This window comes from Ovis canadensis, chromosome 2 (genome assembly GCF_042477335.2).
Source record: "Ovis canadensis isolate MfBH-ARS-UI-01 breed Bighorn chromosome 2, ARS-UI_OviCan_v2, whole genome shotgun sequence".
Lineage (NCBI taxonomy): Eukaryota > Metazoa > Chordata > Mammalia > Artiodactyla > Bovidae > Ovis > Ovis canadensis.
In genome coordinates this window covers 137,651,412-137,668,550 of record NC_091246.1, presented here as the reverse complement: position 1 = coordinate 137,668,550, position 17,139 = coordinate 137,651,412, and the positions used below count along the sequence as shown (strand labels likewise).

At 40.5% G+C, this 17,139-nt stretch overlaps 1 protein-coding gene across 1 annotated transcript in view; it reads right to left on the bottom strand.

Moving 5' to 3' along the window:
- PDE11A (phosphodiesterase 11A) overlaps window positions 1-17,139 on the bottom strand; it is a 429,146-nt gene that overhangs the window by 196,684 nt on the left and 215,323 nt on the right. The window contains exon 7 of the mRNA XM_069577105.1: window positions 4,247-4,322. Within this exon, the coding sequence (XP_069433206.1) occupies window positions 4,247-4,322 (76 nt within the window). The remainder of the gene's footprint in view (window positions 1-4,246; window positions 4,323-17,139) is intronic.

Here is a 17,139-nt window from a genome sequence, read left to right as displayed (position 1 = left end):
CAGATTCTTCACCACTGTGAGACCTCCTGGGAAGCCATATATAACTACAAAAATTAAATTATACAAATTAAAAATATATATAATTAAAACGTTTTCAATTCTCTGAAGCATAGTGCTTGAATGAGGCAGCATGGCATAGTGATTAAGAACACAGGCTCTGGAGCTAAACAGCCTTGGTTTGAATTTCAGCTCCATTGTTAGTAGTGTTACTGTGAGCACATTACTTAACACTCAATTTCTTCATTTGTAAAATGAGGATTAAAATGTTAACTATCTCAGTGGGTTATAAAGATTAAACAAGATAACATTTGAATAATGTTTGTAAAGCATATTGCTCCACATGGACAGAACATTCAAGAAATGTTAAGAATTATGATACAGTTAACCTTCAAAGGAAGGCTAGTTTTGTTGCCTGCTACCAATGGGGCTAAACTAGTTTTACAAAATTTAACTTATGTGGGTCTTCTTTCCAAAGTTCATGTCCAACATTATACTAGATGTTTTGGGCATGACCCAGGGATCATGGCACTATCAAAGCACGCAAGTTTAACTAGAAAAATTCAACAATCTTGAAAACATTCCCTTGTGTCCATATATATATATATATATATATATATATATATATATATACACACACACTAAATATACAAGATAAGACAACACTCTACACATGGACATCACCAGATGGTCGACACTGAAATCAGACTGATTATATTCTTTGCAGCCAAAGATGGAGACGCTCTATACAGTTAGCAAAAACAAGACCGGGAGCTGACTGTGGCTCAGATCATGAACTCCTTATTGCCAAATTCAGATTTAAATTGAAGAAAGTGGAGAAAACAATTAGACCATTCAGGTATGACCTAAATCAAACAGTGGAAGTGAGAAATAGATTTAAGGGATTAGATCTGATAGATAGAGTGCCTGATAAACTATGGACGGAGGTTTGTGACATTGTACAGGAAACAGGGATCAAGACCATCCCCAAGAAAAAGAAATGCAAAAAAGCAAAATGGCTGCTTGAGGAGGCCTTACAAATAGCTGTGAAAAGAAGGGAAGTGAAAAGCAAAGGAGAAAAGGAAAGACATACCCATCTGAATGCAGAGCTCCAAAGAATAGCAAGGAAAGCTAAGAAAGCTTTCCTCGGTGATCAATGCAAAGAAATAGAGGAAAACAACAGAATGGGAACGACTAGAGATCTCTTCAAGAAAATTAGAGATACCAAGGAAAAATTTCATGCAAAGATGGGCTCAATAAAGGACAGAAATAGTAGGGACCTAACAGAAGCAGAAGATATTAAGAAGAGGTGGCAAGAATACACAGAAGAACTGTACAAAAAAGATCTTCATGACCCAGATAATCATGATGATGTGATCACTCACCTAGAGCCAGACATCCTGGAATGTGAAGTCAAGTGGGTCTTAGGAAGCATCACTACGAACAAAGCTAGTGGAGGTGATGGAATTCCAGTTGAACTATTTCAAATCCTGAAAGATGATGCTGTGAAAGTGCTACACTCAGTATGCTAGCAAATTTGGAAAACTCAGCAGTGGCCACAGGACTGGGAAAGGTCAGTTTTCACTCCAATCCCAAAGAAAGGTCAAAGAATGCACAAACTACCGCACAATTGCACTCATCTCACATGCTACTAAAGTAATGCTCAAAATTCTCCAAGCCAGGCTTCAGCAATACGTGAACCGTGAACTCCCTGATGTTCAGGCCAGTTTTAGAAAAGGCAGAGGAACCAGAGATCAAATTGCCAACATCTGCTGGATCATGGAAAAAGCAAGAAAGTTCCAGAAAAACATGTATTTCTGCTTTATTGACTATGTCAAAGCCTTTGACTGTGTGGATCACAATAAACTGTGGAAAATTCTGAAAAAGATGGGAATCCCAGACCACCTGACCTGCCTCTTGAGAAATCCGTATACAGGTCAGGAAGCAACAGTTAGAACTGTACATGGAACAACAGACTAGTTCCAAATAGGAAAAGGAGTACATCAAGGCTGTATATTGTTACCCTGCTTATTTAACTTATATGCAAGAGTACATCATGAGAAATGCTGAGCTGGAGGAAGCACAAGCTGGAATCAGGATTGCCGGGAAAAATATCAACAACCTCGGATATGCAGATGACACCACCCTTATGGCAGAAAGTGAAGAACTAAAGAAGAACCCTCTTGATGCAAGTGAAAGAGGAGAGTGAAAAAGTTGGCTTAAAGCTCAACATTCAGAAAACTAAGATCATGGTATCTGGCCCCATCACTTCATGGGAAATAGTTGGGGAAACAGTGGAAACAGTGGCTGATTTTATTTTTCTGGGCTCCAAAATCACTGCAGATGATGATTGCAGCCATGAAATTAAAAGACACTTACTCCTTGGAAGGAAAGTTATGACCAACCTAGACAACATATTACAAAGCAGAGACATTATTTTGTAAACAAAGGTCCGTCTCGTTAAGGCTATGGTTTTTCCAGTGATCATGTATGGATGTGAGAGTTGGACTATAAAGAAAGCTGAGCACTGAAGAATTGATGCTTTCGAACGGTGGTATTATAGGAGACTCTTGAGAGTACCTTGGACTGCAAGGAGATCCAACCATTCCATCCTAAAGGAGATCAGTCCTGGGTGTCATTGGTAGGACTGATGTTGAAACTGAAATTCCAATCCTTTGGCCACCTGATGCGAAGAGCTGACTCATTTGAAAAGACCCTGATGCTGGGAAGGATTGAGGGCAGGAGGAGAAGGGGACAACAAAGGATGAGATGGTTGGATGGCATCACCGACTCAAAGGGCATGGGTTTGGGTGAACTCCGGGAGTTGGTGATGGGCAGGGAGGCCTGGCGTGCTGTGGTTCATGGAGTCGAAAGAGTTGGACATGACTGAGCGATTGAACTGAACTTATATATATATTTAAAACTGTAATTCTAAGTGCTTTTATTTTTAAAAAACACCTAACTTCCCATCAGGGAGCTATGTCATCATATGGTAGAAGACATGTATAATAAAATACAAAGCTTTTAGTGTGTTACAGGCAAACTACAGTCTTATTTGTGAAAGAAAGTAGATGTTTATACTTAGAAATAAATTTAAGACTGCATGTGAGATTGCCATTGGACATCTGCAGATAATGCAGGCTGTTTCTCATGGGCTTTCTCTTCTCATTAAACTTAAATATATTCTGGGACTTCCCAAGGTGGTCCAGTGGTTAGGATTCCATGCTTCCTCTGCTGAGGGAAGGGGTTCCTTCATAGGGGAACTAAGATCCAGCAGAGCCAAAACAAACAAGCAAACCTTAAATATATTTAAAACTTGACACATGATGTAATTTAAGGCTTTGTACTAAAGATTCAATTTCTCAAATCTTAGAATCTTCTTTATGTCCAAAAACACTAATATTTTCTGCAAATTAAGAAAACTGATGAAAAAAATTCTCTTAGAATTGTGTTAATATTTATAGAAAACTAAATCCTTTGGTAAGTCCACTATCTTAGAGTTTAAGAGGAAGCCTTAGGGTGAAGCAAAGAGATAAATTTATATTAGTTCCCAATTGTATTAGTTACCTTATGTCTGTTAGAAGAAAGACACATTTTCCTATGTTTAAACAACTGCTGTCTCCCCGCTTCTTGACTTTAACTACTGACCACTTCTTGCTTAACATTAGGTTTGAGATTTTCCTGAATGACGTTTTGAGGGAAAGGAAAAGGTGCAGGGAGAGAGAGAAAAATTGGAAACTGCTCTGGCCCACAATTTCCATATTCAGGGGAAAGTATTACCTATATTGGAACCATCGAGGCAGAAACCATACATTTCAGTGTATGTCTTTGCATTTATCCCATGTGTAAAAGCATAGATGTAAACACAGAGATGTACTAGGATTAAGAAGCCTGAGTCCTATTTGGGACTCTGCTAATAACTCACTTCGTGACCTTATTCAAATCTTTTCTCTCTTTTTGGGCCTCAATTTCCACAGAGTAAGATAAAAGAGTTCAGTTAGCTGCTTTCTGAAATCCCCACCAACTTCAAAATGATCGGTTCTTATTTAAAGGAATAAATATTTGTGCATTGTCCTGCTTAATGCTGATCCATCAGGAGTCTTCACTTGTAAGATCACACAAGAGCATGAAACGTAAGTTGATAAGGACACGAAAAGGGGGTACATTTAAAAAACAGACAGATATACTTTAAAGTAAATTGCATTTTTGTTTTAATATAAGAAGTTTGATAATTTGGGTAATGTCTTACCAATTATTTGGTGGTTGCTATTCCAAATAGGTACGCAGAGAACCGATCTTATGTGAAAACCAGATATCTGGTCAGCCTAGGACATAAGAAAGTAATTAATTAAAATTAAATATTATCTACCCATTTCTGATATATGGCTTACCACTCTTCATAACAAGTGTTTAAAAGTAACTTTTAAAAAGACATAATTTTAATGCATATACTTGCCTGTCTCTTTTCAGCTAAAACATCACAACAATGTACATCCCAAAGAAATCAAGCCATAGCATTATTTGTACTAATGATGTACCAGAAATAATCTGAACATTACACTGGAGGAAGTTGGTTAAGTAAATCACAGCACAGTGGAATATTATCCATCTAATCAAAATCATGCTGTAGAAGGATATTTATAAACAGGGAAAATTTTAATATATTAAGTGCTACCAGTTGGGGCTTCCCTGATAGCTCAGTTGGTAAAGAATCCGCCTGCAATGCAGGAAACCCTGATTCGATTCCTGGGTTGGGAAGATCTCCTGGAGAAGGAAATGGCAACCCACTCCAGTACTCTTGCCTGGAGAATCCCATGGACGGAGGAGCCTGGTGGGCTACAGTCCATGGTATCGCAAAGAGTCGGACACGACTGAGTGACTTCATTTTCACTTTCACTAGCCTTAGTGCCTGTGGGTGTACAAATACATATTATGCACATTGGAAAATCGTGGAAAAATTATAAGCATAATAGTTCCCCTTGAATTGTTTGTCCACGGAAGTGTTTGTTTCTTTGCTTTTAAAATAGACTTTATTAAAAAAAAAACACAAATAGGTTCATAACTAATGAGACCAAATACAGAGTTCCCAAATACCTTCCACCACCACACATACACACAGTGACACGCCCTTCACTATCAACATCCCTCACCAGAGTGGTCCATTTGTTGCAACTGATGAACCCACACTGATTCATCATTATTATTCAAATTCCATGGTTTACATTAGGGTTCACGATCGATGCTATACATTCTATGGGTTTTAATAACTTTATAATGTCACGTATCTACCATTATACTATCACACAGTGTAGCTTCTCTGCCCTAAAAGTCCTCTGCATGCCACCTACTCATCTACCCATCCCTCTGGCAATCACTGATCCTTTTTTCTTCCAGCTCTATTGAGGTACAATTGACAAAACTGTAACTTATTTAAAGTGTACAACATGATGATTGAATATATGTATATGCCGTGAAAGAACCCTGCCTATGGGAGTTTTTTTAAACTCCTGTTTCTATAGTCTAAATTTTAGATAATTAATTACCTGTATACAAGAGAAAAGGTTATTTTCTAAACAGAGCTAAAGGGGAACAATGGTGTTCAATGGTGCAGAACAGTCAAATAGGATAAGTGCTGAAAATGGGCTACTGGCTTTAGTAACACAGGATCAGTTCAGCTCAGTTCAGTCAGTCGCTCAGTCGTGTCCAACTCTTTGCAACCCCATGAATCGCAGCACGCCGGGCCTCCCTGTCCATCACCAACTCCCAGAATTCACTCAAACTCATGTGCATCGAGGCAGTGAAGCCATCCAGCCACCTTATCCTCTGTTGTCCCCTTCTCCTCTTGCCCCCAATCCCTCCCAGCATCAGGGTCTTTTCCAGTGAGTCAACTCTTTGCATCGGGTGGCCAAAGTATTGGAGTTTCAGCCTCAGCATCAGTCCTTCCAGTGAAAACCCAGGACTGGTCTCCTTTAGGATGGACTGGTTGGAGATGGCTGAATGCAAAGACAGTCAAGGGAAGAAGGAATGGGATCGGGAACAGAAGTTAAGCGGTTAGTTCTGGAGGAGAGGAAGGCCACAGTGAGTGAGCAGAGCTAGAGCCCCGCATGGGCTGAGACCAGGAGGCGGGGAGAGGTGGCTGAGAGCGCTGAGAATGTTTCTAAGTCATTCCCACTGTGGCTGAAGGAGGGAAGTGGGGCAGCACTAACTGGCTATCAGAACAGGGAAGAGGGGGAGGTGATGATTTGCTTGCTGATGAGCCCAACAAGACGGGAGAGAGGAAGAGAAAAGGACGACAGAGTGTGATGAGAGTGAATTTTCTGATTTTAAGATCATTAAAGCAATTCTCTGGTTGTCTGTCTGTGGCTATGGCCGTTGTTTCTGGAAAGTTAAGCTAATTTAGGTTAGTGTATATGACTACAGCTCCGGGAGTGGGTGATGGACAGGGAACCCTGGCGTGCTGCATGCAGTCCATGGGGTCGCAAAGAGTCGGACACGACTAAGTGACTGAACTGAACTGAACTGTTATGACTACATGAGACAGCAAGGCCTGGGAGTGCCTGGTGATCCCTCTGTAGGGATTGAAAGAGAAGGAGACGGGAGATGAAGCCCACTGTAGAAGCACAAGACCTTGAAAAATGAATGCCAAGCAGGGGAAGGAGGAAGAAGAAAGTATGGAGGCGTCATCTCTGTGCACCAGGAATCCCAGGTCTGCAGATGGCCTCAGTCAATGAGCTCAAAAATAGCTGTTGGCCTCTCGGTCCCAACCAAGTTCCCAAACTCTTCATGCCTCAGTTTTGTCATCAACGTTTATCTCTTGCACACCGAACTATTAACACTGGTTATCTCCAGATGTTGGCATTAGAGCACCTTCTCATCATTTCTTCTTTCTGCTTTTTCTTATTTTCCAGGTCATTTTATGAGACTATGTGTGTGAAAGGGCTTCAGACTGTGTAAGATGTTTTGTCATCCAAGCAATATTACTAGTATTAAAAGAAAACACCTTTCCAGAAATATTTGCTCCATTGTTCCACAGATTCCCTGCTCCATCATTCTTAGATTAAAATTTACACCATTAGAATCTCAAATGTTAGGCCATGTGAGACTAAGTAGCCTTTCCAGGAGGCTATCATTAAAATAAATATATTATCTAGGGGTGCCTAGTTCTTTCCAATTAAAGATATATATACTAATAATTTTGCTTAGTCTCTGTCCTAACTGGGTCTTTCCAGTTAATGGATATAATTTAAGACTGTTTACCTCATGGAGCCATCAAAATATACTGTCATATTTTCCAGACTCTCAAAGGCAATGTTAAAAGAATTGGTGATAACATAATATTATTCATTACCGTTCACTGTGTTTTCTTTCCCTAGAATGATATGTGCAACTTTAATAGGAATCTAAGGTAATATTTTACCCCTCAAATGCCAATCTACCAGTGGGAAATTCTGGCTCTAGGACAAGGGAGGGAGATATTCTGAGTCAGTCCCCTGACTTCCCTGAAACAAAAGGACATTTCTTTATGCCAATCGCATCTGCACGTAGGCTTCTAGAACACTGCCAACAAATGATTTCTTAGATTCCTGACAAAAGCACTCTTCAAAAATAACCAACCTTTGGGCTTAAAGCAGAGGCATCATATCCACCACTGAGGCAGCAAAGTCGGTTTGACTTAGAACTATGGGAAGTCATACTTACAGCTTCCCCATTGGACACCTTATTCAAGTCTCAGTAACTCTGCTGACTCTGCTTGTCCTCCTGGGCATCTGGAAATCCAGTATCCATTGTCCAGTCTTCCCTACCAAACCCTACTCTCTGGAAAGGCTCTCGAACTGGTTTACACTAAGTGTCAGCGACTGAGAGATTACCGGGAGCAAATTACACCTTGGCAGATTCACACAGCCCTGTCTCTTAATGGTTCCATTTCTGCACATTTCCTTTTGTAACAGAAGCATAACTGATAGACCAGAAGGCATTATAAAGAATGAAAAAGGAGCTGTCCTGCCGGGCTAGCACTCAGCATCCCAGATTGCAGCAGCGCTTTGCTGTGAAGATCTGGCAGGTGAAAGGAGCTTTAATGCTCTAAGTCAAAGGATCTCAGGGCCTGAAGCCCCATTATCCGTAAGTGCTACATGGCAAGGGGAAGAACTATTGACTTCTCTATAACAGGCTTTAATGAAAAAGAAAGAAAGAAAGAACTTTACAGGGAAGAACTGCATGAGACTGAAGAGTGAGAGACTCAATATCCTGACGCCTCAGATTTAACTGTAACTCTGGCGATCAGCTCCCCATGGCACAGGAGAGCTGGTGCTGACGGATTTCCCACCACTCCTGAATCTGTAACACACAGACCACCAAACCATCCGTGCATAAGACTCGCCCTGCTTCTTAGTTACTTTCTGCCTTTCCCCTCGCTGAACGCTTTTCTTGTTTAAATGTTGGGTTCAATTGTTCATTTTTCTTGCAGGCAGAAAACAAATTCTTCATGAAATGGCTCAGAAAACTCTTTACCCATAACTATACAAATGGAGGGAAAGATTAAATTAAGCAACAGAGTAGTATACCTTATATTGACTAAATAATAGCTGGCTGTGCATTAGTGTACTTGTTTTAAGGTGTTCTTTTGATCTACTATTTAAAAAAAGGGCAGAAAGCTGCACAGATGATGTGCTACAGTGCAACTAATTATTGGGAGTTGAGTTCACAAGCACAATGCCTTCTAAAGGCAAGGCCAGAATAAATGCTTCATGGTGAAGGCATTTATAAATAGAGAATGTGCTTCAGGAAGCCACCTGATACAGGGCAGGTCATCTGCAAATGGTTTATATACATGCTGCTGGGAGAGCCTCAGACAAGGATCCTGGAATAAAATCCAACCAAAACTGTGCTGGCAAGGGCAATAGAAAATAATCCATCTGAATGCCTCAAAGATACAGCGAGGCAAGTTAGTGTACTTAGATCTTGCATTATCTAAATTCTGGTTTTGAGTGGCAGTTTATAGTTTTTAGAAGACTCATAATAGCCTGATTAAATATAATTTCACAGAAAGATATAAAAAGTCTAACACTTTTAAACATTTTTATAATTTTGCATGATTATAAAAATAATATATACATGTGTGAAATTGTTAAAATCAAAAGCTATAATCTTGCCATCTCTAGAAATGGCCACTATTAACCATTTGGGATAAGTTCTGGATCTTTTCCTGAAAATATCTAATATGTTACATATCTATTTATAACATATTCAATAATACATAATTATTAATAAATAACAGATAATATGTTTAACAATACTGAACAATATTCAACAATAATGCCTATTAGTTTTTAGGGATACATCAGTGAGTAAAACCAACAAAATTCTTACCTTTTCTGAGCTCACATTCTAGTGAGAGAAGACAGATGGTAAACAATAGAAAAAAACATATAAATAAATTCTATGTAAGAAGGTATTAAAATTATGGGGAAAAAGTAGAGCAGGATAAAAGGGATTAAAAATACAAGGGTGTCAGACCTTACTAACAGATAATGTTTGAATAATGACCATAAAAACTAAGGATGTGATCCATACAGATATTGAAGGAAGAGTATTTCAGCAGAGGAGTAGTCAGTCCAAAAGCCCTGAGATCACTGTGTGGGTGGTATGTTCTAGGAATAACAAGGAGACTAGTGTGGCTGGAGAAGTGTGAATGAGGTCTGGGGATAGATAATGAAGCAACATGTTGCGTAAGGTATTATAAGGCTCTGAAAGAACTGTGAATTTGGATTTTACTCTAGTGAAATGAGACCGTGAAGAGTTTGTGGGCAGAGTTGTGATACAACATACTTAAAAACTTTAAACCTCTGGCTATCTTCCCTGGTGGCTCACAGGTTAAAGCGTCTGCCTCCAATGCGGAAGACCCCGGTTTGATCCCTGGGTCGGGAAGATCCCCTGGAGAAGGAAATGGCAGTCCACTCCAGTATTCTTGCCTGGAGAATCCCATGGATGGAGAAACCTAGTAGGTTACAGTCCATGGGGTCGCAAAGAGTTGGACACGACTGAGCGACTTCACCTCACCTAATGTATCAAGAACAGGGTGTGGAAGGAAAGAGTGGAAGCCAAGCAGTAGATTATGAAGTTATATCCATGAAATAGTCCAGAGATGATGGTGGCCTGGATCTGGGTGGCAGCAGCTGAGTGTTGACAAGTGGTCAGACTGGATAAATTTTACAGGTAGAGCCAGTTTCACTTACTAATGAGTTAGATGTGCAACATAGGAGAATCATGACTATAACATTTTCGGCTTGCACCAGGAAGGACTGCTGCTACTGCTGCTAAGTCACTCCAGTCGTGTCCGACTCTGTGCAACCCCATAGACGGCAGCCCACCAGGCTCCCCCGTCCCTGGGATTCTCCAGGCAAGAACACCGGAGTGGGTTGCCATTTCCTTCTCCATTGCATGAAAGTGAAAAGTCAAAGTGAAGTTGCTCAGTCGTGTCCGGCTCTTCACAACCCCATGGACTGCAGCCCACCAGGCTCCTCCATCCATGGGATTTTCCAGGCAAGAGCACTGGAGTGGGGTGCCATCGTGCAGTTGCCTTAATAAAGATAGGGAAACAGAAAAACAAGCTTGGCAGAAAAAAGATTGTGAGTTCTGTCCTGGACATGTTAGGTTTGAGGTGTCTTTTAGAAAATATACCCGCATATATTATTCTATATATACTTTTAAACATTATTCTAAACTTACTTCTCTATGTTTGCTTTAATTCTTGTGGACATTTTTCCATATCAGGACATACCAATTACTTCATGGGATACTTTGTATAGCCTCAGGTTGAGTCTTTATTATGCTGTGGTAGGCAGGATCCTAAAGACGGCTGCTAAGATTCACACGTGCCCACTCTCCATTTTGTACAGATCTGGTATAATCCCCATTCCTCAAGTATGGGTGGGCACGACCTGTGAATATGACAGGACTGTCACTTCCCGGATTAGGTCATGTTATAAGGCGCAGGTGATGGCACAGCCATCTCTGAGCTTATAACCATAGCATGATTTACAAAACATTTATATAGAATTTTATATGCTATAAAATGCTCACTCTTGACATTATGTGAGCCTCTGCGAGAGCCAAATGGAGTTCTTCCTCTTGGCTTTGAAGAAGTAAACTGCCATATTGTGAGAGGGCCATGTGGCTTATACCTGAGGGCAAGCTCAGGGAGCTATGAGAGACTTTCGGTCAGCAGCCAGTAAGAAAATGGGAACCTCAGTCTGCAACTGTAAGGAACCCAATTCTGCCAACAACCTGAACCAAGTGAGAATGCCACTGGCCAGCTCCTGCTTTCTACCCCGTGAGACCCTAGCAGAGAAACCAATGATGCCATGCCAGAAACCGTGAGATAATAAACAGATGTTTGCCTTAAGCTTCTACGTTTGTGGTGATTTGTTACACAGCAAAAGAAAATTAACATACATGATATTCCTGTCAATGTCTTTAGAAAGCCAAGCATGAATACCCCCACCGTGGAGCAAATGACTGATTAGACTACAAAACCCACTAGCATAATAACCCATGAAAATGAGTGTTTCTTGAGTCACTATAAGTAAATATAATCAGTTATACTTAATAGGTTTTTTTCTGTTTTTCGAGAATCGCAGAACCTTGTAATAGAATAAACATACAGTAATCTTCATAAGACTACAGAATTTAAATGCTAGAAATTTGATTCTGGCTTGATAACTATCTTATATAACCATTCTGTCATAATTTTCCACACATAAATCAAAGAATTTGGCCTTAAAACCAAGCTTGCTATCAAGCCCAGCAGGCACCACTCTTAGGAGTCAACTCAAACAGGCAGGCAGGAGGCAAGTAATCACTGTGCCTTGGTGGCTAAGTCGCTCTGTTCACCACAAGGAGGGGACTCCATTAAATATTTAAAACAATCACAAAGAGAACACGCAGCAGGTGGACAACGATGATTACTTGCCCACAGCCCTCACAGCAAGTGCCTGACAGCACCTGGGAGGAGGTTTACATCACATTAATGACTCCCCTTTGTAGATTCTATCAAAAAGAGGACTGATAGTTTCACAACTGAGATTTCAAAATAGTGAAGACAAATAGGGCTTCCCAAGTGGCACTAGTGGTGAAGAATCCACTTGCCAAGCAGGAGACCTGGGTTCGATCCCTGGCTTGGGAAGATGCCCTAGAGGAGGGCATGGCAACCCACTTCAGTGTTCTTACCTGGAGAATGCCATGGACAGAGGAGCCTGGCAGGCTACAGTCCGTGGGGTTGCAAAGAGTCAGATGCAACTAAAGCAACTTACCACATACACAGGGAAGGCAAAGAAGTTAGAAATACAATTTCTACTTCAACAGCACAGCTAAGGCAAACCTTGATGGAATAAATTCTCTGATAAGTCACTGGATTTCTGTTGTATGTTTTAAAGATTGGTGGGTTGCTTGGACCTGGACAGTAGCCAGCTCCCCAAATCTGAGCATCTCTTATGTGCATAGGTGGGCTTCCCTGGTTGCTCCGTGGTGAAGAATCTGCCTGCAATGCAGGAGATGCAGGTTTGTTCCCTGGGTCGGGAGGATCTCCTGGAGAAGGAAATGGGAGCCCACTCCAATATTCTTGCCTGGGGAATCCCGTGGACAGAGGAGCCTGGAAGGCTACAGATCATGGGTCACAAAAGAGTCGGACATGATTTAGCAACTAAACAACAATGTGCACAGGTAGCCTGGCCCCTGGATAACTGGCCGGCCACTCTTGTGAAGAGCCAGGGTCACATATGGCTGGTCCCTACGTGGGAGGATATGGTGAACATCCTCACACGGGCCACAGAACATGTGTCCAGCTTCGTACATCTTTGTAGCTAACACATGCTATTGTTCTTCTCTGGCCAGGCAGGTTAAAGACCTGGCTTTCTTGAAGACCTACAAGTCATCAGATTATTGCCACCATCTCTTCTTTACCGCCCATGAACAATCATGCTTTATTCCTCTCTTTAGCTAGAGACTTTCCTCTTCTTCCCCACTGTGTCTCTGGAGGAAGAGGACATTCACGTTGGTTTGTCCATGATTAAGATCTACTCATCTGTGGTTGCGTGTAAAGATGTCCTCATTTAGAGAAAGCACCTGCCTCCAGCACTCCCTCAGAACCAAAAACCTAGTCCTCAACCAGATTAAAATCTTCACCTGACATTTAGATATTTATATAGTTATAGGAATATAACCATAAGCATGATTTACAAAACATTTATATAGAATTTTATATGCTACAATATGTATAAATGTAGTATGCCTAAGGCTACCCAGCTGGTGACTGGGGCAGATGGGACAAAAAGTTTGGTCTGCTGGCCACAAGTTCACATCTCTGTGGAGAGAGAAACGACAGTGGCAACCCTGCTTTCCAGGCAGCCCCTGAGTAGCTGGTCCCCCTGAGAGGCCACTTAGGGAGAGAGGAGTAAACTAGGTACCACAAGGTCCACAGGCTGTTCTGCGCCCTGTCTCAAGGAAGCTGTGTGGCCTCAGGCAAGTGACTTAGGCTCTCTGAGCCTCTGCTTCTTCACTTGTAAATTAAAGAAATCTCTAATATTTCTATTAACTGCAAGTTGATGTATCTACAGTCTGAAACGGCAGAAATAAGGCCAATCCACTAGGGAAGCTCTATTCCAGTTCACTACTAATGATTGGGGTCCTTATTCATGTTCAGTGAAGAGAATCCAAGTGGCCAGGATTACCCAGTGAGCCACTGAGAAAAGTAGGATAGATACCAGTGCTCAGAATAGACTTATGTTGAGAAAATCTATAAGAAAAAAATAGGAAATGCTTTGAAAAGGATTCCCCATGAAACTCCTCTGCAAATTATGATTTTTGTTAACCAGCTTCAAATTATTTGGGGAAGTCAGTAATGTAGAGAATATAAAAGCACATGCTTTCTCCAATGGAGATACCTACTGGAGATAATCCATTAATCCTATATTTAAAAAATGATTTCCTTATATATTCTACCACCAATAAACAATGACTTATTGTAATTATTGGGAAAAACTATGGACCCATGTACCAGACTTAAGAAGAGAGGACTCAAACCTTTGCAAGAAGAGAGCACAGTTCTAAAAGGTACCCTCTACCTCTAAGATAATCCTAGAATTACCTTTAGTGAAAGGGTGAAACAATTCCATTTTGCCTGAGTATTTGTTTACCTTGGGGAAAATACTATGTTAATGAAAGAAATTATCTGAATTGATGGTCTTTATGTTATGATCTATACCATCTTACATCAGGCTTTATAAATTCACACACATATGGACACCTTATCTTTGACAAAGGAGGCAAGAATATACAATGGAGTAAAGACAATCTCTTTAACAAGTGGTGCTGGGAAAACTGGTCAACCACTTGTAAAAGAATGAAACTAGATCACTTTCTAACACCGCACACAAAAATAAACTCAAAATGGATTAAAGATCTAAATGTAAGATCAGAAACTATAAAACTCCTAGAGGAGAACATAGGCAAAACACTCTCAGACATAAATCACAGCAGGATCCTCTATGATCCACCTCCCAGAATTCTGGAAATAAAAGCAAAAATAAACAAATGGGATCTAATTAAAATTAAAAGCTTCTGCACAACAAAGGAAAATATAAGCAAGGTGAAAAGACAGCCTTTTGAATGGGAGAAAATAATAGCAAATGAAGCAACTGACAAACAACTAATCTCAAAAATATACAAGCAACTTATGCAGCTCAACTCCAGAAAAATAAACGACCCAATCAAAAAATGGGCCAAAGAACTAAATAGACATTTCTCCAAAGAAGACATACGAATGGCTAACAAACACATGAAAAGATGCTCAACATCACTCATTATTAGAGAAATGCAAATCAAAACCACAATGAGGTACCACTTCACACCAGTCAGAATGGCTGCGATCCAAAAATCTGCAAGCAATAAATGCTGGAGAGGGTGTGGAGAAAAGGGAACCCTCCTACACTGTTGGTGGGAATGCAAACTAGTACAGCCACTATGGAGAACAGTGTGGAGATTCCTTAAAAAATTGCAAATAGAACTACCTTATGACCCAGCAATCCCACTGCTGGGCATACACACCAAGGAAACCAGAATGGAAAGAGACACATGTACCCCAATGTTCATCGCAGCACTGTTTATAATAGCCGGGACATGGAAACAACCTAGATGTCCATCAGCAGATGAATGGATAAGAAAGCTGTGGTACATATACACAATGGAGTATTACTCAGCCGTTAAAAAGAATTCATTTGAATCAGTTCTGATGAGATGGATGAAACTGGAGCCGATTATACAGAGTGAAGTAAGCCAGAAAGAAAAACACCAATACAGTATACTAACACATATATATGGAATTTAGGAAGATGGCAATGACGACCCTGTATGCAAGACAGGAAAAAAGACACAGATGTGTATAACGGACTTTTGGACTCAGAGGGAGAGGGAGAGGGTGGGATGATTTGGGAGAATGGCATTCTAACATGTTTACTATCATGTAAGAATTGAATCGCCAGTCTATGTCTGACGCAGGATGCAGCATGCTTGGGGCTGGTGCATGGGGATGACCCAGAGAGATGTTATGGGGAGGGAGGTGGGAGGGGGGTTCATGTTTGGGAACACATGTAAGAATTAAAGATTTAAAAATTTTAAAAATAAAAAACTAAAATAAAATTTAAAAAATAAAATAAAATAAAATAAAGGAGAAGGCTCATGCCTCTCAGCCTCTTGGGGGAGAGCACTGTGGCTCTGTTTCATTCATCATTAACACAAGCAGTTGACACGGATCAGTGAAACAAAATATTCTTGAAAAGGGAGGAAGCCTAAGCAGATAAGTAATTCTCTTTTCCTGGTATGATACATAACACATACACCATAACACACATACATTTGTAGGACAAATCTATTTAGGCAGAATTCTCACTCTCTTTCACCTCTATCCGCATTGATTAATTCTTTTCCAATTTTCCTCCTCTGCATGAGAAAGGAAACATAAGGAAATTTTAAATTTCAGCACCACTCAAAGAGAACATGTAGAAATCATGACATATTGCCAGATTTGCATTTAAAATTGGTATTAGTTGTGCGGCAGCTCGAAAGCCTTTTAGGGGGAAGGCCAAGAAACAATGGTGGCCTAGGTACTTGCTTTATTTTACCATAGGGAAGAAAGTGATTTCACAAAATGGTCACTACTTAACCTACCACAGTTTACTGTCTTCAGACATCACTGCCTCTAACTACTGGATCAGAGCATGAATTTTTTATGTTCAATCCCATAGAACTAACTGTTGCATTTCTGCTCAAGAGCCCAAATTGTTCTTTTTTGTAAATGAGCGAGCAGGCTGTCTTATATTGGAATGGGCTGTAAGTGTGGAGGAAAATGTAAATTGACTGTAAATCACTAATCAGGAAGAGATGAGATAAGAGTCTGCCCATAGACATAAGGATATGGGATATTCAGGCTTACTGTATTGTATTAGCAAGAAGCATTCTTGAGATACTAATTATTTTTTGCTACATAAGCTATTTTTCAAAAAGAAAAAGGGCAATGATTGGGCAAGAACTTTTTATTCTCCTGTTAAAGGTGGAGATACTTGTAGCCTGAGACTGAGCAGCTCACTCTCCTAGGTACAGATGCTGGAAGAGCTCTTGCATGTGTGTACCTGGAGGTATGGACAGGAATGGCCAAGAATGCAGTTATGCATGTAACATCATGCAAATGTCCACCAGCACTATAGTGGATGGAGCGACACATTCGTACAGTGGAACACTTACCAGCACTGAAAACAAATGAACAAAGTACAAGGGCTCTTGATTCAGGAATTTATACTGAATTTGAAAAAGCAAGCCACAGAAGAAGACATACAGAATAATTCAATTCGTATAAAGTTCACAGATGTGCAAAACATGTAATAACATATAAAAAATGCAATATATAAAACCTACATGATGAAACTATCGTTGTTTAGTTGCTAAGTCGTGTCCAACTCTTTCGCAACCCCATGGACTGTAGCCTGCCAAGCTCCTCTGTCCATGGGATTTCCCAGGCACGAATACTGGAGTGGGTTGCCATTTCCTTCTCCAGGGGATCTTCCCAACCCAGAGATCGAACTCATGTCTCCT